Here is a 20,278-nt window from a genome sequence, read left to right as displayed (position 1 = left end):
AGTGGGATTGGAGAAAGATTCTGGACTGAAACGGGAATTGTCTGTGAAGGCATCAGCAATACCCGGTGTCAGGTGCAGGTGACGGGCCAGGCTGGAGCTCTCCAGCACAGCCTTGTGAGCTGTGTGTGTCACAGGTGTAATCAAAGATGGCTAACGATCACCTGTACTTGGGACCCCTTTTCACTTAATAGAACATTAGGTTCATGATTCTGACTCTTAAGATGGGGCTGAAGAATAAAGGGCAGGAGGTGAAGGCAGGCTGTCTTTAGCGCTGGTCCTTGCTGGGGGGCGCATTGCTCTGCTTCTGTTAGGTAAGATCTACCTTAAGGACAAAGGGCCCTTGGGGAGCTCCCAGTGGATCAGTAGAGAACATGCCAGTAAATGCCCGTGCGCCGGCTGGCCTACAGGTGCAAGGACACAGGACAGACGGTGGCGAAGAATCCTGAGCAGACGATGGCGCAGAGGGGGTAGGGAAGGGTTTGGGGGTGAGGTTGGGGGATGGCAGCAAGTAGCCCGCACGGGGGCGCCCCCAGGACTGCCTGGGACCCTGAGACAGCTCCGGGCCTGGGCCCGGAGGGGGGGCGGGGGAGGGGATGACCAGGAAGGGGAGGGGTTGAGTCGCCCGCCACCGCGGGGCACGGCGCCCTGCGGCTGCCCGAAAGTGAAAGGCCGCGGGGCCTCGGTGCGCCGCCCCAGGAAGTCGCGAGCAGGAAGCGCTCAAGGAGGCCCGGCCGGTCCGAGGTGAGCGAGCCGGGGCGGCGCAGGTGAGGCCCGGGGATGGCGATCTGCACGGAGAAGGGGCGCAGGGACCCCTCTGCGCCGCCCGCACCAGCGGGCTGCGACGCCGCGAGACCCGAGCGCCGCGACCCCGGCGCACCTGCCACCGCGGGCTACAGGCGGAGACGCCGGGGGGCGCCAGCTGCCTGCGCTGCAGGGACGCGGCGTCCGCGGGGGCCGGGTCCCTGAGCCCTGCGGGCTGCTGCTCCTCCGCCGGTCTTTGTGCTTGTCTTCGGCCAGGGCCGGCACTCTCAGCTCTCCCCGCCTTAGGGAAGTCTCGGGAACAAGATTTTCAACCGGTGTGGCAAGAATTTTTTAAACATGCATACTTGACTATTTAGTCAGGGCACTGACCTTTTTCCCCTTCGGTAGTAAAGAAAAGAAAAAGAAGAAGAACCCCACAGAGCAGTAACCTTCAGGTGTGAATGAATCAAAATTATACCTTTTTTGTCAGAGGAGCAAAAAATATATTTGTTGGTGTGCCGCAGAATTTCAGTACAATAATTACTTTATGTGTATGTGTGCCATGAGATGAAAAAGGTTGAAAATCGGTGGGCTGGGGAAGGGTGCGGGCGGGCGCGGGGGAGGTGGGTGGGGGGTGCTAGCCTCTGGACCAGGAGGCCATGGCATTCCCGGCAAGTGGAGGCAGGAAGCTGGAGCTGGACGCAGCCGCCCGCCGGAGCCCCTGCCAGGAATAAGATGAGCTGCCCTGTGGGGTCCCCTCCCCACCAGCCCGGACCGTGATGAAAGCCGGTGTATAGGGACAGGGCCGGAGGACACCCACGCATTGTCTGCCGCGCTGTGGGGACGTGGGCAGGCCTATCGGGTTCACCTTCTACGAAGACCAGCCACCGGGAAGAGGCGGCCCAAAGCCACCCAGGAGGCTCGTAGCGTTTAGCATCCTGGGCCTCTGGGTGGATTGTTGATCAGCTGGTTCCCAGAGCCCGTGAGCCTCCTTGCCAACTCCAGTGACGGCGACATTCTGTATTTATAGGGCTGAAGGCGCCGGGAAGTCCTCCAGCCGCCAGCCACCACCTTCGGGCACCTTTTTCCTCTTTCTTCCATCCGCCTGCTCTCCTGCCTCTGCTGCTTCCGCGGGAGACTGGAGATCGCCGGGTACCATCAGGATTTGCATTTGAACGAGGACCCTGGAAAGCCACTTAACCCACCCTCAAGGTTTGAATTTATAAAGGTGGAATCCTAAGCCTGTCTTCCCTTTAGTTTGCTCAAGCTCACTATCTGGAAAGTGTCAGCTGCCCTTGAACTTAAATGGTGTGGGTGGTTTGAGTAGGTAACTAGCTCAGATTTCTTCCCATGGCTCCCCTGTGAAACTCCCGTAGATCAAGCTCCAAGTCTCTGGCTCCTCTGGCTGCCTCACCACAACTGTTGGCAGGTTGTTTGGTGCAGACCATCTTTGAAGTCCTGTTTGTTGGTGGGATCGGTATATCCGAAGAGAGAGGATTCACTTTTGCATGTAAGCCACAGGGAAAGAGAGACCATTGTCATTCAATTTTAATATTGAGCAGAACCTTTAAAGCACAAACCATGAAAAGTTTTTTTGTTTCGTTTCATGTTTGTTTTTTTGGAAAGGAAATTTCTTCTCAGAAAACATTTTGGAGAGGCATGCATTTTCACCCATCTTTCCCTTAAAATAAGACCCACTTTTAAAACTTTGTCTTTAAGTAGATTAAAGTATGCATGGGCAGCTTTGATTATTTGCAACAGTGCTTTAGTTCTGGAAAGACTCTTAGGTACTACTCTGGCCATTACTAACTTTTTTTGTTGTTGTTTGCATTTTTCCGAAGCTGGAAACGGGGAGAGACAGTCAGACAGACTCCCGCATGTGCCCGACTGGGATCCACCCGGCACGCCCACCAGGGGCGATGCTCTGCCCACCAGGGGGCGATGCTCTGCCCCTCCGGGACGTCGCTCTGCCGTGACCAGAGCCGCTCTAGCGCCTGGGGCAGAGGCCAAGGAGCCATCCCCAGCGCCCGGGCCATCCTTGCTCCAGTGGAGCCTCGGCTGCCGGAGGGGAAGAGAGAGACAGAGAGGAAGGAGGGGAGGGAGGTGGAGAAGCAAATGGGCGCTTCTCCTGTGTGCCCTGGCCGGGAATCGAACCCGGGTCCCCCGCACGCCAGGCCGACGCTCTACCGCTGAGCCAACCGGCCAGGGCCCATTACTAACTTTTGAGTCTCATTATTCTCGTCCCCCAAAGAGCACAGGGTACCATTCTAAGTGACACAGATCACCAAGGGCTGAATCTGAGGGTGGGGCTCCAGATGGCCTATTTCCTTCAGGCCTTTTATGATGGTTGACTAGTGTTGGTCAAATAAGTTTGTAAAATTTGATTTTTATGTTTGCTTGCTTATATCAATAGTTTGCATTGGGGGCTGGGCAGCGCCAGGTATATGTGATCTGTGAAACTGCAAATTACCTCCCTGCTTGGGAAGGGCCGTTGTTTTGCTAATGTTTGCTAGAGGATAGGTTTTCTGCCAGAAAGTTTGAAAAGAGAAAAAGAAGGGAGAAGTCATGTTTGCAGAAGGAGCAGAGAGAATGCAGAGTAATGAGAAAGAGGTCATGTTGGCAGGGAAAGAGAAGGTGTGCAGATGGGGAACCAGAGCTGAGGGGCTTTGCAAGCTTCACTGAGACTGGTGGGGCCTTTGATTCTAGGAGAAACCGGAGAAGATTCTCCTAGTTGTGGAACTGAAGAATGCGTTAGTGGCTTTGGTAACTCTGTGTGTTTGCTCATCTGCTGGTGCGAGACTTTAATAAAGGAAGGGGTAATTGCAAAGGGGAATGTGATGCGTGTCCCCGCAACACTGCCTTCACAACCCTGATCTGCAGCCAGAACTCTCTGGGTGTAGTTTCCAACCACAGTTCTTGCAAGACATCTACCCTCGAAATATATTCAGGAATAGGAGATATATACACCTGATATGGCTTAGGAAGCAGTCTTCCTATCTCCAATGGAATAGTTATTGGCTTCACTCAAACAGTTTGGCCCCCATAACCATCAATGGCCACTGGGGTCCCAGTGAACTGCTCTGGGTTCCCATAGAGGAGGGAACATTCTGCCCTCACCACTGAGAGGTGCAGTAGGATTTCTTTTTCCTCCCTGATCCCTTGTCCTCCAGGGAAAAAGCAGATTGCTTTTCCCTTGGCTTTCTTGTGATTTACCTGTCTTGGTGAGAACCAATAAACAGAATGCCCACCATCCTCTGGCTCCGCTGTTGCTTTACCATCTACCCGAATTCAATAAGAACTTGCATGTGAATGGCCACGATGGCGGAAGCCCCTGGCCTTACAAGGAGGTTGTGTTGTTTGGGAAGTTGGGTATAAAATCATGTGTTTTACAGATTTTCATAAAGATCCTCTAGTAGTGTGTTTCCCCAGTTGCTATCTTTGCCAGAGAATGAAACTGGCTATTCTGACACGTTTCCCTGTGGTGATGATGGTGAGGTCCAGGGGCACTTTGTAAGAGACGTTTACAAAAAAAAAAAAAAAAAAAAAGTCTTCTTGCGTACTTGGGCTGTGTGTCTGTTGGTCAAATAAGTTTGTAAAATATGATTTTTATGTTTGCTTGCTTATAGTTTGCAATGGGGGCTGGGCAGCACCAGGTTATACTGGTCTGTGAAATTGCAAATTACCTTCCTGCTTGGGAAGGGCCATTGTTTTGCTAATGTTTGCTGAAGGAGAGGCTTTAGGGCCAGAAAGTTTTGAAAAAGGAGAGAAGGAGGAGAGGCAGAAAGAGAGGAGCCATGTTTGTAGAGTGAGAGCAGAGAGAATGTAGAGTGCTGAGGAAGAAGGCCATTTGTTCAGAAGGAAAGAAGGTGTGCAGATGGGGAACCAGAGGTGAGAGGCTTCACGAGCCCTACTGAGGTTGGTGAGGCCTTTGATTCTAGGAGAAACTGGAAAAGATTCTCCTGGTTGTGGAACCGGAGGAAGGTGTTTTTCTTGTGTGTGTGCTTGTCGGCTGGTGCGAAACTTTAATAAAAGGATGGCCCACCATTTTTTGGCTCCACTGTTTCTTTACCATTGCTGGAATTCAGTGTGAACCTGCATGTGAACAGCCACGATGGTCATGACTACTAGCCCAACAGTGTCAAAGCCAAAGTTTAAACAAAATGATTTGCTTCAGTTCTGCTGCCCTCTCTCTCTGAAGGGGACAGGACAGGGGGTGAGCGAGTGGTGGGAGGGAGGGGGGTACTTAAGCAAACTAGACCAACCTGGTTTGACCCCACTTGGTCCAGCTGCTCGCCTCATTGTTCTGCTCTGAAGTTAACACTGCCAGAGTGTCCGTGGGCACACAGCTCTGAGTGGAATGGTTTTCTGTGGGTATTACCCGGGCTTTGGAAGAAGAGGCCTCGTGACACTGAACCCACGGGTAAAATCACTATCTTTACACATCCCCATTGCACTTACCATGAGAAGTGGTAGCACTTGCTTTTACCTATTTTATAAGGGGAAGAGCCTGCACTATTATAGAGGAAATTGAGATCTTCCTGTTGCTTTTCCAGTGCCTTCTGGATTTTTGTTGTGGTTGTTGTTACAGGTTTTACCAGAATTGAATTGAAGTTGATTGAGTGATTGAGTGATTGCTTTAGTAGGTGGCAATAAAATTTGTTATTTACAGAGCTGTGCCTCCAGAAGCCATGATTGGACTCGGGAAGAAACTGAACTTTGGCTGTCCGTTTTCAGGCACTGTGAAACTTAAACCAGATCCTTTACTCTGAAGTCCTCACAACAAAGTTGTTTGTAGAGGTATAGTTAGGCCCAAACAGAAGCTCACTTATTGTGAGCAGAATTTTAGTAAAATATCATTTAAATCTAGAGGTTTGAATAAAAACGATTTTGAAGAATTGTGGCAATTCGTTCAATGCAGCTCTTGAGCGCTTTCTCTGTGCTAGGTTCCAAGCCAGGTCATGGGGAAGTCAGTCACCTGCAGTCTCGTCCTCTCCTGCCACAGACCAGGCGGGCACTGAGGGCTTTTGGTGAATTATCTCACTCCCTCTTTAATATATTTGTTTTGTTTGTTTTTTTATTTTTTATTCATTTTAGAAAGAAGAGAGAGAGAGAGAAGGGGGGAGGAGCAGGAAGCATCAACTCCCATATGTGCCTTGACCAGGCAAGCCCAGGGTTTTGAACCGGCGACCTCAGCATTTCCAGGTCGACGCTTTATCCACTGCGCCACCACAGGTCAGGCCTCTCACTCCCTCTTTATAACAACCATACAATGTAGGTGCCACCATCCCTATGTTTTAGCTGGTGAGGGAGCCCAAAGTCAGCTGTATGGGCTGCTGACATTCCAGGTGTAATGAATAGCTGAGGTTATCTAACAGTTAAAGCCCCCGTAGAGCCAGGGGCCTGGCTGGTGGGAACAAAGCTGTGGTTCTGGCTAGAGCAGAGGGCCTCTTCACTGCCTCTTCCCTGAGGAAAGCTGAAGGGGTGGGGGTGGGAGTTCTGGGACGAAAACTTGGCAAGGATTTTGAATTTTTTAAAGTTAATATAAAAGAATATCATTGAGGAGGGTGCATTGGTTCAAAGCCCACTCTGGGAGGAGGGCAGGAGCAAACGTGGGGAACCATTCTAATTGGAAAGACAGGCACTTACAAATACAGTGTGTCCATAAAGTCATGGTGCACTTTTGACCAGTCACAGGAAAGATGATTGAAATGTGAAATCTGCACCAAATAAAAGGAAAACTCTCCCAGTTTCATACCTATTCAGTGCAGTTCAATGTGGGCTCATGCAAAGATTTTTTAGGGCTCCTTAGGTAGCTACCCCGTATAGCCTCTACAGACTCGTCACTGACTGATGGCCTACCAGAACGGGGTTTCTCCACCAAACTGCCGGTTTCCTTCAACTGCTTATCCCACCGAGTAATGTTATTCCTATCTGGTGGCGCTTCGTTATAAACGCGCCGATATTCACATTGCACTTTGGTCACAGATTTGAATTTAGCGAGCCACAGAACACACTGAACTTTCCTCTGTACCATCCACATCTCGACTGGCATGGGCTGCTCCGCTGTATACACAGTGTTACGTCATCATCTGCACATGCGCATATGCTGCCACATCATCCTACAGAAACTAGGAGGGTTTTCCTTTTATTTGGTGCAGATTTCACATTTCTATCTTTTGTTGCTTTCCTGTGACCGGTCAAAAGTGCACCATGACTTTACGGACACACTGTATAAGTGTTAAGTCCTCCAAATCTGAACTATTTGCTTTTACTTATCTGCTCTGCCAGTGAAGTTGTTTGAAGACATTAAATAAATATCAGCTTCTTTGAATCAAAATTAATATTTACTCAAAAGCAGCTTTCTTTTTAAAAAATTATATAACCTATGAATTTTGAGTAATATAAGACAAAACAATCCATGTTCTACATACACTGGAAATTGTGCTATTTAACGCATTGATCCAAAAAATTTCTTGTTGCCAAGTGTAGAAGAAAAATTGAAGAATAAAACAAGTCATGAGGTTGGCTTTGGGACAGGAGACCTGCCTGGTGTGCTAGGGCCCCTACTCAGTTCTCGGGCCCCCTGGCTCTTCCCTCCTGCCCTGCTCTGCCTGCAACTCTGACTTCAGAATGGGGTCCTTTCCCATGGAACTCTGAGGTTACCACAGGAGATGAGAAATGGAGAGGCAGGTATGAGGTGAAGTCCAATCCCACAGCATGAGAGGCCTTTCGATTCAGTTGCAACGCCACAGTTAAATGATCAGTTTGATGACCTGCCTTCTCATCCAGGCCTATGTTCCCCTTTGTTATTGTGGCTCAGTTGTGGCCTGGCCTGGCCTGGAGTGGGTGGAATGGAACATGCCTGGTTCCCTGGCGTGCTTTGGTAGTTGAGCACATAGTGTAACCACTGGGTGCATACTGGTTTCTCATGAATGTTACTATTGTGTAGAATGTGGTTAAGAGTAAACGGATTGATCTCTAGATGCCTTCCAGATGGAGAGAAACTCAGTGGGTTTTTTTCATATCATCAGAACATCATGTGAAATTCATTTTAGTGATCTTTGAACACCCTCCCCCACCCTCCCAAGGCAGACATTGTTCTGCCATCTTGTGGCCCTGGTGGCGGGCATGCCCATAGTCCTGGAAGACCAGCTTTGATCCGGGCTGGGTCACAACTATGCAAGGAATTTCTTCTGCTAAGGACTCCAAGGTACCATTGTTAGAACACCTGACTTCTCAACTCCTCTCATTGTAGAGAGCTAAGCCGCTGTGGGAAGGAAGAGGGGACGTGAGAGCCACTGGAACATCCCTGCTTGCTTTCCCGCCTGTGTGAGTGCAGGAACAGGAGAAAGACTTGCAGCGAGGATTACTAACCTCTTAATGAAGCACCTGATTTCATCACCAAAGCTCCGTGGCCCGATGTAAATGGCTCGACTTCCTGCCGGCATTCGCTTCATCATCTCATTCTCCCGGGATCAGTGGTAAGCCCCGCGGCTCCGGCCACCGGCGTGGTGCTATGTGTGGATAAGGGCCCCTGTGTGGCCAGCTCTCCCCAGTTTCATGATAAAACACATGTGAATGCTAGCCTCCTCGTAACCATGAAATCAATCATTGGTGGTGGAAGCTGTGAGGAACATTGCCAAGTTGTCCTCTGTCTTTGGCTCTGATTGTGACAGATAGCATTTGGACTCCTTTGTAGTCTTTAGTGGTTTCTGTAATAATCATGGTCCCCCCAGAAAAATGACCACTAACTACTGGCAAGATGATAACATGCCTGTGAGTGAAATAAGCATATGAACTCTGAGCTCAATGAATGGCCTCCCTGGGGCAGAACTTCCAGAGAGAAAATGAAATCTAAACAAGTTAAATACCAACCAGAAAATGACTCTCTAATCCGACAGCATATCTGCTTGCCTGTTCTGAGAATCCTTCTCTGGAGTGGTGGTCATGAATCCCACGTTCCTTGGAGGAATTCGATGGCAAGGGCAGAGTCTAGAGCTGGGGTCTCTGGCCTCTGACCCACACTCAGTGGTGTCTCCCCTGCTGATTTCTGTTGGGAAGGAAAAATTTTTCTTCTACCCTCTTAAGTTCCATAATTGGGTGCATACATATTAAATTGACAAAAAGATTCGCAAGAGAAAAGAGATTTAATCACATATATATATATGCAGGAGTTTACAGAAAAATGTGACTTAACGAGGATGTTAGAATTTAGGACTTTATACCTTCTTAATAGAGGAAGAAGAGGAGGAGAAAGGCACTTATGGGAAAATAGATGACTTTTTGGAAAGACAAATGGGCCTTAGGAGAATAGTTGGGAGATACGATGGTGCTGTGACAGTGTCTGTTTGGGCATGATGTGGAACTTCTCATCCTCGGTAATGAGTCAGTCTGCCCTGATAGTTCCCAGGAGGGACTTATGACAATTGAGTTCCTTCCTAGGTTCTGCTTTTAGGCAGATAAGAGATTTCAGGAACCCAAATGTTTTCTGGGCAAAACAATTATTAACCCATTGTGGCAATTCTGGACCTTTCATCTCCAACACGACAACCCACCTGTGGCCTCTACACCCTTTGCAGCTCCCCAGGCCTCTGCTGGCTGGTGGAGTAGCCACCAGGTCTCAGGTGTGACTTTGGACATGTTCTTTCTGGAGTGTGTGTTGACTCAGTTCACATCTACTGCAAATCTAGCCTCGAGGGTTCAAGCACCTACCTTTTTATTTTGGGAGTGCTTATCTTCTTTGTTTTATAACTTCATTTTGATATAATTTTTAAACTCAGAAGAAAATTATGTTACAAAGAACTCCGGTATAAAAGTCTTATGTATCACAAACATATTTTTAAGGTTAAGACCTACACAGATAGAGTAGTTCTTCTCAAACTTTAGTGAGCATGTGAATCACCCTGAGAACTTGCTAAAGAGCAGATTCTGACTCAGTGGGTCTGGCTGGGCCCGAGATTCTGCCTTGCCCAGGTGATGGTGCCATCAGTCCATTGGCCATACTTTGGGTAGCAAGGGTATAAACTGTTGTCTTAATTCTGTTCTATCTTTGCCCCAAAGTTGCTTTTTGACCTTTAAAAGTTATTTTTAGCTGAGGTTTAGCAATGGCTTTAACATTCTTAGTAAGGACACTTTTTATGTGCCTCTACCCAGCATACCTGCCCATTTGTAGCAGCGCTTTGATTTCCATTTGGGAACTGCCTTCCCTCCTTTGTGTGCAGATGACACAGGCAGGTGAGTCTCCATACTTCCCATCTCATTGCAGCAGCCATTGGAGGCCCTCGAGGCTCCATTCCTAGGACCTTCCTCAAACAGTGCAGGTCCAGCAAGAGGCTGGGTGGGGGGCAGAGGAGGCTATAGGGCTCTCTCCTCGGGTTCTGAGCCTTCTTTGGCAAACAAATTCATACCATTGTGCCTCATTTGCTTCTTCGTGTGTGCGCGTGTAAGCACACGTTTTTATGAACCATTTGTGAGTAATTGCAGATATTGTGTCCTTTTGTTTCTAAATGCTTCAGTGTGTATTTCCTGTAAGCAAGACATTCTTGTGTAACTACATATAAAGTTCAAAATCAAGAAATTAACATTGACACAATTTTATCATCTAGTCTATAGTCCATATTCAAAAGTATACCAGATATTCAATAACATCTTTTATAGCTTGCCTCTTGGACCGGGGTTCCAGTCCCTGGTCACACGTTGCATTTAGCTGTCCTGTAGGTTTAAGCTTCTTTCATTCAGAACTCTTCCTTGACCTATCTTTGTCTTTTATGACCTTGACATTTTTGATGTTTATAAGCCTTTTATATATATATATATATATATATATATATATATATATATATATATATAGACTGTCTTTTGTTTTGGATGTGTCTAGTATTTCCTCATGACTAGATGCGGATTATGCATTTTCGTCAGGAATACTACAGAAGGGAGGCAGCTCCTCACTAATGGTGGGCAGGGGAGGGACTGAATGAATCATGTGGCATTGGATTGGGATTAAAGATAGCAAGAAGAACTGGTGAGAAAGCAGAGGGAGAAACTGATATGGTTGTGTGTGGGGGTGTGGTAATGTGTGTATGTGCTATATGTGTGTATGCATATAAGATGCCTTATCCCTACTCACCAAGAGGCCCTAGGAACAGTGACACCTCACTGCCGTGAGCGCACCAGGTGTCAGATCTTGGTTTCTATGTGCCATTTCCCACTGAAGGAGCTGGGCATTTTTGGAGACTGCTATCTCAGCACTGGGGCAGAGGAAGGAAGAGGAGCCAGGAATACCTTGTGCCAGAAAATAAAGATGTGCTTAAAAATGAAGGGATTCCCACTGCCAAATCTGGGATGATTTGAGATTTACAATAAGTGATACTATTAATGGATTATAGCCCATTGAATACAATTAGAATCCAGTGAGTCCATGCGGCTGTCATTCAGTAAATGTATATAAATGGGAGAAAGGAATGCTCTTCCTCACAGCTTAATGCCAGCCCCTCAGGGGAGCAAGAGTGTCTGATAACCTAGACAGCCATTCCATCACCATCAGCAGTGCCTAGTTTAGGTGAAGATGATCAAGGGACACACAGTCTTGGGGGAAACTTGAAGGAACAGGTTATTTACTGAATCTCAAAGTGTGTTCCTACAAATTCTTTATTAGTTACTTAGTAGAGGGGGGTGTTGTAGCTTCTCTGAGGGGCGATCTGAGAGACAGCGCCTTAACCAAATGATCAGTGCTACCATCACCGAAGTCATGTGCCTCCCCCAGGATGCTCTGAAAGGGATGCACATCACAGTTGTGTATGGCTTTCTTGTCTCTAAGTTAAGGATGTCTTTGGGCTAAACTCTATGCCATGTCATACTGTTCAGTAACTCTCATCTAAAGCATTTGTTTATTCCTTATTTGCTTATGACTGAGATAAGTAACACTCAGAAGAGGAAACACAGTGAGTCTTTTAACCTGGAGCAGGCTGCTGTTCACCTAGGAACATGTCTAAGGACGCTTTGAAAGGTGCCCACCTGTCCTGCACCATCACTGCCATGATGGGCTTTTCTCACTAGAAACTAGAGGTTAACCCAAATACCACTCCTGTAGTGCTGGTAGGTCAAAGAATGATGCAGTCAGATATACTATATTTCCCCATGTATAAGATGCAACCTTTTTCAAAAACTTTGGGGTCTAAAAACTGGGTGCATCTTATACAGTGGTTGTAGATTTTTTAACTGCATTTCCTGCTTTTTCATGCAGATGAGAAATTGTATGAATTTTATGATGAATAAAATTTGAGTTCAATAACTTTATGTAATACTTTCTTTTTTCAAATTTTGGGCCCCAAAATTATAGTGCATCTTATACATGGGGAAATATGGTAACTACAAAAAGTGAGGGGAACACTGATGAATGAACGTATTAGATAATTCATTTTCATTTGTGTTTTCTTAGTATTCACAAGCCTAAGTGTAACAAAAAACACAAAAGTAGTGGATTGTATTAGATTCCTAGGGCTGCTGAGACCTAGTTCCACCCACTGGGGGGCTTCAAACAACAGAAATTTATTACCACTGTTCTGGAGGCTGAAGTTTGAGAACAAGGTGTCATCAGGCCGTGCTCCCACAGAAGGCTATCGGGAAGAACCCTTCTTGCCTCTCCCAGCCACTGGTGGTTGTTTAAATCCTTAGCACTCCTTGTCTGGCTGTGCCTATCTTGTCTCATGGCCTTCTTCCCTGTCTGTCTCTGTGTCTTCACATGGCTTTTATAAAGACATTGGTCACTGAATTTAGGATCTTACTGCATTTGAGGTCATACGTGAGTTAAGTATGACTTCAGCTTAACTAATTACATCCTCCAGACCAGGCATCCCCAAACTACGGCCCGCGGGCCGCATGTGGCCCCCTGAGGCCATTTATCCGGCCCCCCGCAGTACTTCCAGAAGGGGCACCTCTTTCATTGGTGGTCAGTGAGAGGAGCACTGTATGTGGCAAGACAGTGAACTGGCCCCTTGTGTAAAAAGTTTGGGGACCCCTGCATCCAGACCATGTCCAAACAAGGTCACATTCTGAGAATTTTAGGTGGACATGAGTTCAAAGGGACAGTATTTAACCCAGTACAAGAGGGATAAAAGGACACAAACATCATTCAAAATACTTGCACTCTGAATAATAAAAGGAGAAAGAAAATGAAAATAGAATCACAAACTGGGCAAAAGACTTATGAGGGTTATTTAGGACTTTAGTCCCGTAACCCAGGATGATCCTGCAGAAATAAAAAGGTTCTATTAGAGAACCTGGCAATCTGCAGGCTGACTCACAAGCTATTTCAGTTCCACACAAAACTGCGCTGAAAATCCAGTTCAGCCGAAAGCCTGTGTTGCTCCTTTCTGTGACACATGTGCTCATGGAGCGTCCCTGGGCATGTGCTCCATTCATCATCCCCCAACAAGGCACCGTCCTAGAACCAACTTTGTCCTGCCAGGCCCAGTGCTGGTGAGCAGTACTACAGAACCACCAGTTAGAGAAGGGGCAGTGGCTTAGGGATGCAGGCAGAAGTCTAAGAATAGAGACAGAGGCCCAGGGATGGGGTGGAGGCCCAAGGAAGGAGGACAAATGGCCCAGGGATGGCCACTAGGTTCTGATAACCTAGACAGCTTGACTATATAAGAATGCAGGTATATTAGGGCCCCAGTGTTCTTTAGACTTTGTCTGGACACACGGAGGAGCTGTTTCTTTCTGGGTTATTTAGTTTATTTTATAAGTTTTTTTTAATATATTTAACAAAAACAATATTTATAGAATACTCTCTTTATGGCTGGGTAGACAGCATGAACTCAAAGCCCATTTAAGCCCTGGCCAGTTGGCTCAGCGGTAGAGCGTCGGCCTGGCGTGCGGGGGACCTGGGTTCGATTCCCGGCCAGGGCACATAGGAGAAGCGCCCATTTGCTTCTCCACCCCCCCCCTTTCCTCTCTGTCTCTCTCTTCCCCTCCCGCAGCCAAGACTCCATTGGAGCAAAGATGGCCCGGGCACTGGGGATGGCTCCTTGGCCTCTGCCCCAGGCGCTAGAGTGGCTCTGGTCGCGGTAGAGCGACACCCCGGAGGGGCAGAGCATCGCCCCCTGGTGGGCAGAGCATTGCCCCTGGTGGGCGTGCGGGGTGGATCCCGGTCGGGCGCATGTGGGAGTCTGTCTGACTGTCTCTCCCCATTTCCAGCTTCAGAAAAAATACCAAAAAAAAAGCCCATTTAAGTAGAGCTGATTTCTCAAAGTCCTTAGCTGGGTGATGATGGAATTCAGATTCTCCTGGTGGATCCCACACCTGTAAGCTGGAGTATGAGGCATTCGGAGGGCTCCAGATTCCCACCTCACATGCTGATTTGGGAGGTGTGAAGGTCACTCAGTCTGAGAACGTTTTCAAAATACTCCTTGTAAAGACTGGAAAAGGGAATCCTGTACTCAAACAGGGGTATGTCAGGGTTCCCCAAAGGCTGCACTCACCCTAATTTACATCCAGTGAGGATATAAGTGACCAGTAAATGAAACTACCTGTGGGCTGGAAATTTGGGTATTGAGGGTTTACAGAGTTCCAATGGCCTAAACTCTTCCTACGGTGGGAACCGAGGGCACTGAGGAGCAGAGGGTGGGATTCCAGGGAGCTTCAAGCAAAAAATTGAGAGACTTCCTTTCCCTACCCGAACAGATGGTTTTCAGAAACACAAGGGAAAAGACCTGGGCTTTGTGACAAACCCACCATACCTGCATAGTCTCTGTTCATGGGGATAAAATATACACTTACTCTTTATGGTTTGACTTTTTTCTTATCTGGTCGTTGGTATGGGCTTAGAGAGCAAAGAACCCTAGGGAAACCATCAGGGTATGATTCCTTGATGGAGAGGAGCACGTGGTGGCATCGTTACTCGTTTATTTTAAGTATTTAGCGAGTGCCTGGCCAGTCCATTTGAAGTTTTACCGTCCCCAAGGCATGAGTATCCTAGGTGTTGTAGGTTCTAGTCCCATGTTTCTTCTGACCCTTTTTTCCCACCTGCAATACAATATATATTTTTTTAATCTATAATATTTATTTGTCCAATACTAGCCAAAGAGGCAGGAAGCCTTAGGGTTCTTTGTGTCATTCACGGAAAGCTGTCCCTGAGGAGTACATCACAACTGTGGGTGTGAGACTGGAGGAGAGGGTCCCAGCATCACCAAGGGCCCTGGGGACACAACTCCTCTGCAGATGTCAGATGTCGGCTCTCTGTCTGTCTCTGTTCTATCTCCTATGCTTTTCTGTCTTAAGTATTTATCAGTTCAAGCCATCACTCAACTTGAAAGTGATTGGCCTTTTCCCAGCCAGAAACAGGACAGGTTCTTCAGAATGAGGGGCTGGGTCTCAGGACACAGAAGGAACCGCCCTCCTGGTGGGAGTGCCTTATTTTCATCTCTTGCCAAATAATTTCTCCTCTTGATGCATTTTATCCCTTCAGAAATGTTCTTCCATAGCATGGGTCACGTTTTTAGACTGGAATGAGCTTTTATCTTGTTAATAAATCATCTTCTTTAAGAGTCCCATGTATTTCAGCACTTTCCTCTCCCCCACCCCTTGAACTGCTTTTCTCATAAACCAAAAAGAGCAGCAGGGCTTGGTGCCAGTATTTTTTTGTCATCAGCCTTATTCATAGCTTGTCAGCATCACTGAGTTTTTCTCATTGGGCTCAGGGAGGTATTTATGTCTCTGCTTTGCTTGTGTCCTTCTGAAAAGTTGCATAGATGCTAAAAAGTAAAGCACACAATCTTAAATGCCCAGGCTCACAAGAAGCTCGCAGTTAATTTTGTTTCAAACTAAATAATCATTCCTTTCTGTTTGCTTTGTAAATATTTGTTCATCTTCTGAGTCCCGGCTTACTCTTTGATTATAATTTTTTTAAATGAATGTTTAAATTGTTTCAATTTGTACAGAGCAAAAGTCCCACTTTTTAAATATACTATTATAGTGATATTATAAATAAAATTGACCACTGCTGTAGGACTGAATGAATAATACGCAGCATAAGAAAACAAGAATTACAGTTATCGTGTATTCTTCGTGTATCTCATATTATCAAATATCAGTGCCTACCCGTTTTATGTTTCAGGTACAGAGCCTTCACTTTTATGTTGACGTTTTTACTATATGCCAGTTTCCATTTATCTCGAAAGCCTATCAGCATTGTTAAGGTAAGAAATCATAAAGTTTTCTATTCTGCTGTAATCTCTGTAAGAAACTAGTTAAGAGGCAACTGGCAGGGGAGGCGGGACTGTGGGGGAGGGGTAAGATAAATGCAGAAAATGGATTGTGTAGAAGCAAGTTGTTTTGCTGCTTTGCTCTTTAATTTCTCTTTTCTGAAATTAAAATCTTTAAAATGTTTTTAGGATTTATACTTTTAGATGTAGTACACTTTCAGTTTGTACTAGTTGACAGTTTCAGAATTCTTAAGCTTAATTAAATTGTCTTGTATGAATTTTCTCTCCAAAATATCACATCTTAAATTGTTCCCAAATTGCTTCTACAATCATTATGTTTTGATCCTGAGCCTGGATGTGGTGATGATTCTTCCTTATTCTTAGAACACTGGGTTTCTGTTTGAGTGACAGGTGGGCAGGAAGCCATGGAGCAGGCATTTAACTAGGCTTTGAGTAAAGGAGGTTCAAGGAGACAGTCTTACATAAAAGCTAGTTATAACTTGGGGAAAAGCAAGATGATGTTCTGACCCTCATTGGAATTACATCATTTTGCCTGTAGTGTGTCAACAAGTTTGAGTGGCTTTTGACTCTTTATTGTAGATGGTAGACAGAACAAGGAAATTGTCTATTGCCAAAGAGCTTGTTTACAGCTCTACTGCCCGCCCCCTACTTTCTAGTCATTGGCAAGGACGCAGATCCAGGACTGTGATTCTGTTGACCTTGTAGTCAAGCTTCCTCCACTTCCTGTGAGTGGTTGAGCACTGGACAGCTGCCCTCTAAGTCCCGGGGCAATAGGAGAGGCAATGCCAAGGCTATTGTTTCTGTGGATGGTTCTATGCTCCCCATTTTTCAGTAACTCCCAGTGGATGTCAGACATCATCCACTTACTCCAAAAATTCTAAAATTCCTCCTTGACTCCCAGTAAGCAGGCATTTTCTGTTCCCTTCAAGTTGCTTGCAAAATCCTCACTTTTTTGACATACCAAGTTTTAATGACTAGAAATGTTTACGGACCTTTCAATATGTGGTTTTAAAGGAGAAGATAAGGATGGGAAAAGAGATGGTGGGCATTAATAAACACTCATCCACTCAACCAATGACTCTAAAATCAGTACCAGTGACCAGCCACTGCAGATTTACACAGGACAACTTCTTGTCCTCCTGTTTAGGGAAATACAAGTACAGCTGAAGAGAAAGGCAAGTTATCAAAATGAAAGAGACCATGGCAGAGACCTTTGGGAGCACTGTGGAGTTGAAGAAGCAAGTGTAGATAGGGAGCCCTCCTGGGGTCCGGGATTGACCTGCAAAGGCTGAGTGTGGATCATGGGCCTATGCCTGGAGCACTAGCTGGAGGGTAGGGCAGCACCATGAAGCCACCAGCCTGAGGGGCAGCAGGTCAGTGTTGGGACAGAAGCAGTATGGTGAGACTCTGGACACAGCTTCTCTGGGCAGCAGCACTGGGACAGGCTGGATTATCCTGGCTGCATAACTGACAGTTCACAGACTCGGTCAAGGTCAGAAGCCAGCATAGTGGCACCAGGATTCCAGCTCGGAGGCTGAGTCTCGACTGGGAGGCTAGGCTACCTTTTGTCACAGGACAAAACAAAACAGAAAGGCTATTCTGCATATTTATGAAACAGAAAAAGAGTACATCTAATCTTCTATAGTTCCCATGGATGGTTCCTCCCTGGGAATGTTAAGTGATGAAAGAGGGTGTTAAAGTTCTGCTGGAGGTGATGGTCTACAAACTTCCTTTTCCCTCGCTGCTGTACAAGGCCTGTGTCAGAACGCACTCCAACCCAGCCCTGGTCCCAATTCCCTCTCAGCCTGGGAGGATGCTCTCCTGGCCCACCTGTATCTTGCTTACTGAAAACTAAACAGAGCAGGGTCAGGTAATCCTCAAGTCTGGCCAACTTGGCTTCCATGAGAAGCGGCAGAAAGTAGGTAGAAACACCTGACTTCTGAAGGCAAAGAAGAGGAAAGTATAAAACGGGTGAATGAGAAAATGCTGAAAATGCCAGCTTCATGCAGAAAGGAAGGACTGCAGGCTTCCCCCCACCCCCCTGCCCCATGTACTCTAACCCAAGGTCACAGTAATGTCCACAGCCCCGCAAGGTCTCCCTGGTGGAGTGTAAGTAAGCTGAGCACAGGCAGGGGCAAGAGACAGGGCTCACTCACCCGGGGGAAGCTTCCAGCCCCAGGCAGGACAAGCTCGGCTGAGGAAAGCTATTTTGCAAATAGCTACAGTACTTTGAATTTGTAAAGCAGAACCCTTAGGTAGATTTTTAGGGCAATGCCCCTATGATGATGACACAGCTGCGTGATCACAGAGCGGCTGAATCCCATGTACCATGCCAGGACAAATATTTACATTCTCACTCTGGAAATCATCACCTGATTGTTGTCTGGCCCTTTTCCAGCTCCCAAAAGGCTCCTTATACCCTGACCTGCGTCACTACCCCCCTCCAGGGAATCCCGGTTCTCACCAAGGTCACCATGGATTCATATTCTTGTTCTTGATCTTCATAAATGGAAATGGAGTCCTACTATTTGAGCTCCTCAGTGTCAGGTTTTTTGTTTGAGAGGTATCCTCACGGTGGCGTGGCCCTGGAACTTGTCCTCTTGTATCGCCACAGTGTTCAGCCCTGTAAATCTAGCAAAGTGAATCCTTTGGTCCTTTCTGGGCAAGTGGTCCAAGTATGATGGGAAGTCAGCTTTCAGCTTTCAGCTACTCTGAGCAGTCTTGTGTTTGCTGTGGGTGCTCAGGTGGGCTGCTGGACTGGACGAGAAAGCTTCCCCGCCAGCCTTCTATGGGCCCTACAGGCAGACTGCCCCAATGGTGACTTCCTCCCCAAGAACCCGTTGGCTGGGAAGGCTGGGAAGAGGGGCTGCTGTTCTTACTCTGTATCCCCACTGAACTTCACCTGAGTATTCTTTCTCTTTCTGGCCCCTGTCCTCCCATCCATGTCCTAGGGTGAGCTCCACAGGTACTGTGCTTCTGTGAATGAGGATGAAGTCAGATTTAACAGCCAGAGCCAAAAAGCCAGTGAAAGCCCCTCTCACCAGCTCTCAGACAATGAGACTGAGTGTGGCTGGGCCCCATTCGGTGAGTTCCCTGTGTTTGTGCCCTCATGAAGCAGGCCGCCCCTGCAGGGCTTATCCATGGACGAGAGTGCTGGGAGACCGCAGGCCTGGCCTGGCCCTTCTGGCCTTGCTGAGTCAGCGGCAGTAACAATGTTCTAGAGTATAACTGCGTCTCCAGAGACAGCTCTGTCTTATCACAGTACCCATTCCTCCAGCTGCCGCTGCATCACAGGGCCTGTGTGCAAAGGTTTTGCTGCCTGAACAGAGATCCTCTTAGTGGGGAAATCTGCTGTTTGCATGTTGTATTTGTCAAAGCTGGAAGTTAAGATGTGCAGAGCACAGACTTGTGTGTGGGAAGGAGAGACCACAGAGGCCTGGTGGGGCCTGGCCTTAGGTGAAATCGATGCTCACCATGAGCCCTGTGGGTTCCTCCATACACTTAATGGATACTTTGTGGTGGTTTGGAATGTGGTGGTTATATTTCCCTTTGCCAAGAAGCCTAACAGGTATGCCACCATGTTCTCCATGTTCCTCCTCAGAGTGCACTGCCCACACTCAGAGAGCAGAACATACACTGATGCTTAGTGAACATCAGCACCACTCACCTTCACCTGTCGATTTTCACCCATGTAGATCAGGACAACTACCAGCAGCTGCTCGGGGCCCTGGATTACTCTTTCCTGTGCGCCTACGCCATCGGCATGTACCTGAGGTAGGTCTGCTCAAGTTTGCAAGACTCTCGCCAGTTGTACTATTCAGCACAGAACCTTCTCGAGGGGCTGGCGTGTGTAGGATGCTTGATACTAAGCCCCACCTACAGGTCGCTTAACTTCCCATCTTTTCTTGGAGACAAGGGAAAGATGAGAGCCAGCGTGAACTGTTGTGTCTGTGAAGGTGCAACCACAAAGCAACACATTTAGAGGACATGGGCACTCTGCTGATCAGGGCAACTGTCCATGGCTGGCTTGCTGGTCCTGGGGTGTAGGATGCACACTGAGCCCTGCTGGGTGTGGTCACTTAGAAATGGTACTGGTGGCTCCTCTTGGTGCTCAGCAGAGCACATCCTTGCCTCAGGGCTGCCTCCTGTTTACAGGCCCCAAATCACTAATTGCACAGTTTACGAATTGTGTGCTGGACGTGTCTGCCTAGACATCCTGCTCGGCACACACGGAGTTTCTCACCTGAGCTCAGAGGCTGTGCAGTGCGGTGGCTGGGGGGGCACACTGGCCAGACCTGAATCCCAGCTCTACC

The 20,278-nt window shown here is 47.4% G+C and overlaps 1 protein-coding gene across 10 annotated transcripts in view; it reads left to right on the top strand.

Moving 5' to 3' along the window:
* Positions 1 to 393: 393 nt before the first annotated feature.
* Positions 394 to 20,278, top strand: part of SLC37A1 (solute carrier family 37 member 1) — a 64,114-nt gene continuing 44,229 nt past the window's right edge. For 2 of the 10 annotated variants that reach the window (XM_066259311.1, XM_066259302.1), the window contains exons 1-7: positions 629 to 764; positions 1,772 to 1,953; positions 2,118 to 2,251; positions 7,997 to 8,222; positions 15,857 to 15,938; positions 18,917 to 19,049; positions 19,661 to 19,739. In XM_066259311.1, the coding sequence (XP_066115408.1) occupies positions 8,167 to 8,222; positions 15,857 to 15,938; positions 18,917 to 19,049; positions 19,661 to 19,739 (350 nt within the window). In that variant the 5' untranslated portion in view covers positions 629 to 764; positions 1,772 to 1,953; positions 2,118 to 2,251; positions 7,997 to 8,166. The other 8 variants (XM_066259312.1, XM_066259303.1, XM_066259309.1 and 5 more) reach the window with 8 other exon arrangements.

The sequence above is a fragment of the Saccopteryx bilineata genome, chromosome 2 (genome assembly GCF_036850765.1).
Source record: "Saccopteryx bilineata isolate mSacBil1 chromosome 2, mSacBil1_pri_phased_curated, whole genome shotgun sequence".
NCBI classification, from domain to species: domain Eukaryota; kingdom Metazoa; phylum Chordata; class Mammalia; order Chiroptera; family Emballonuridae; genus Saccopteryx; species Saccopteryx bilineata.
Note: the sequence above shows the minus strand (reverse complement) of the source record. Positions and strands in the feature narration are given on the sequence as shown.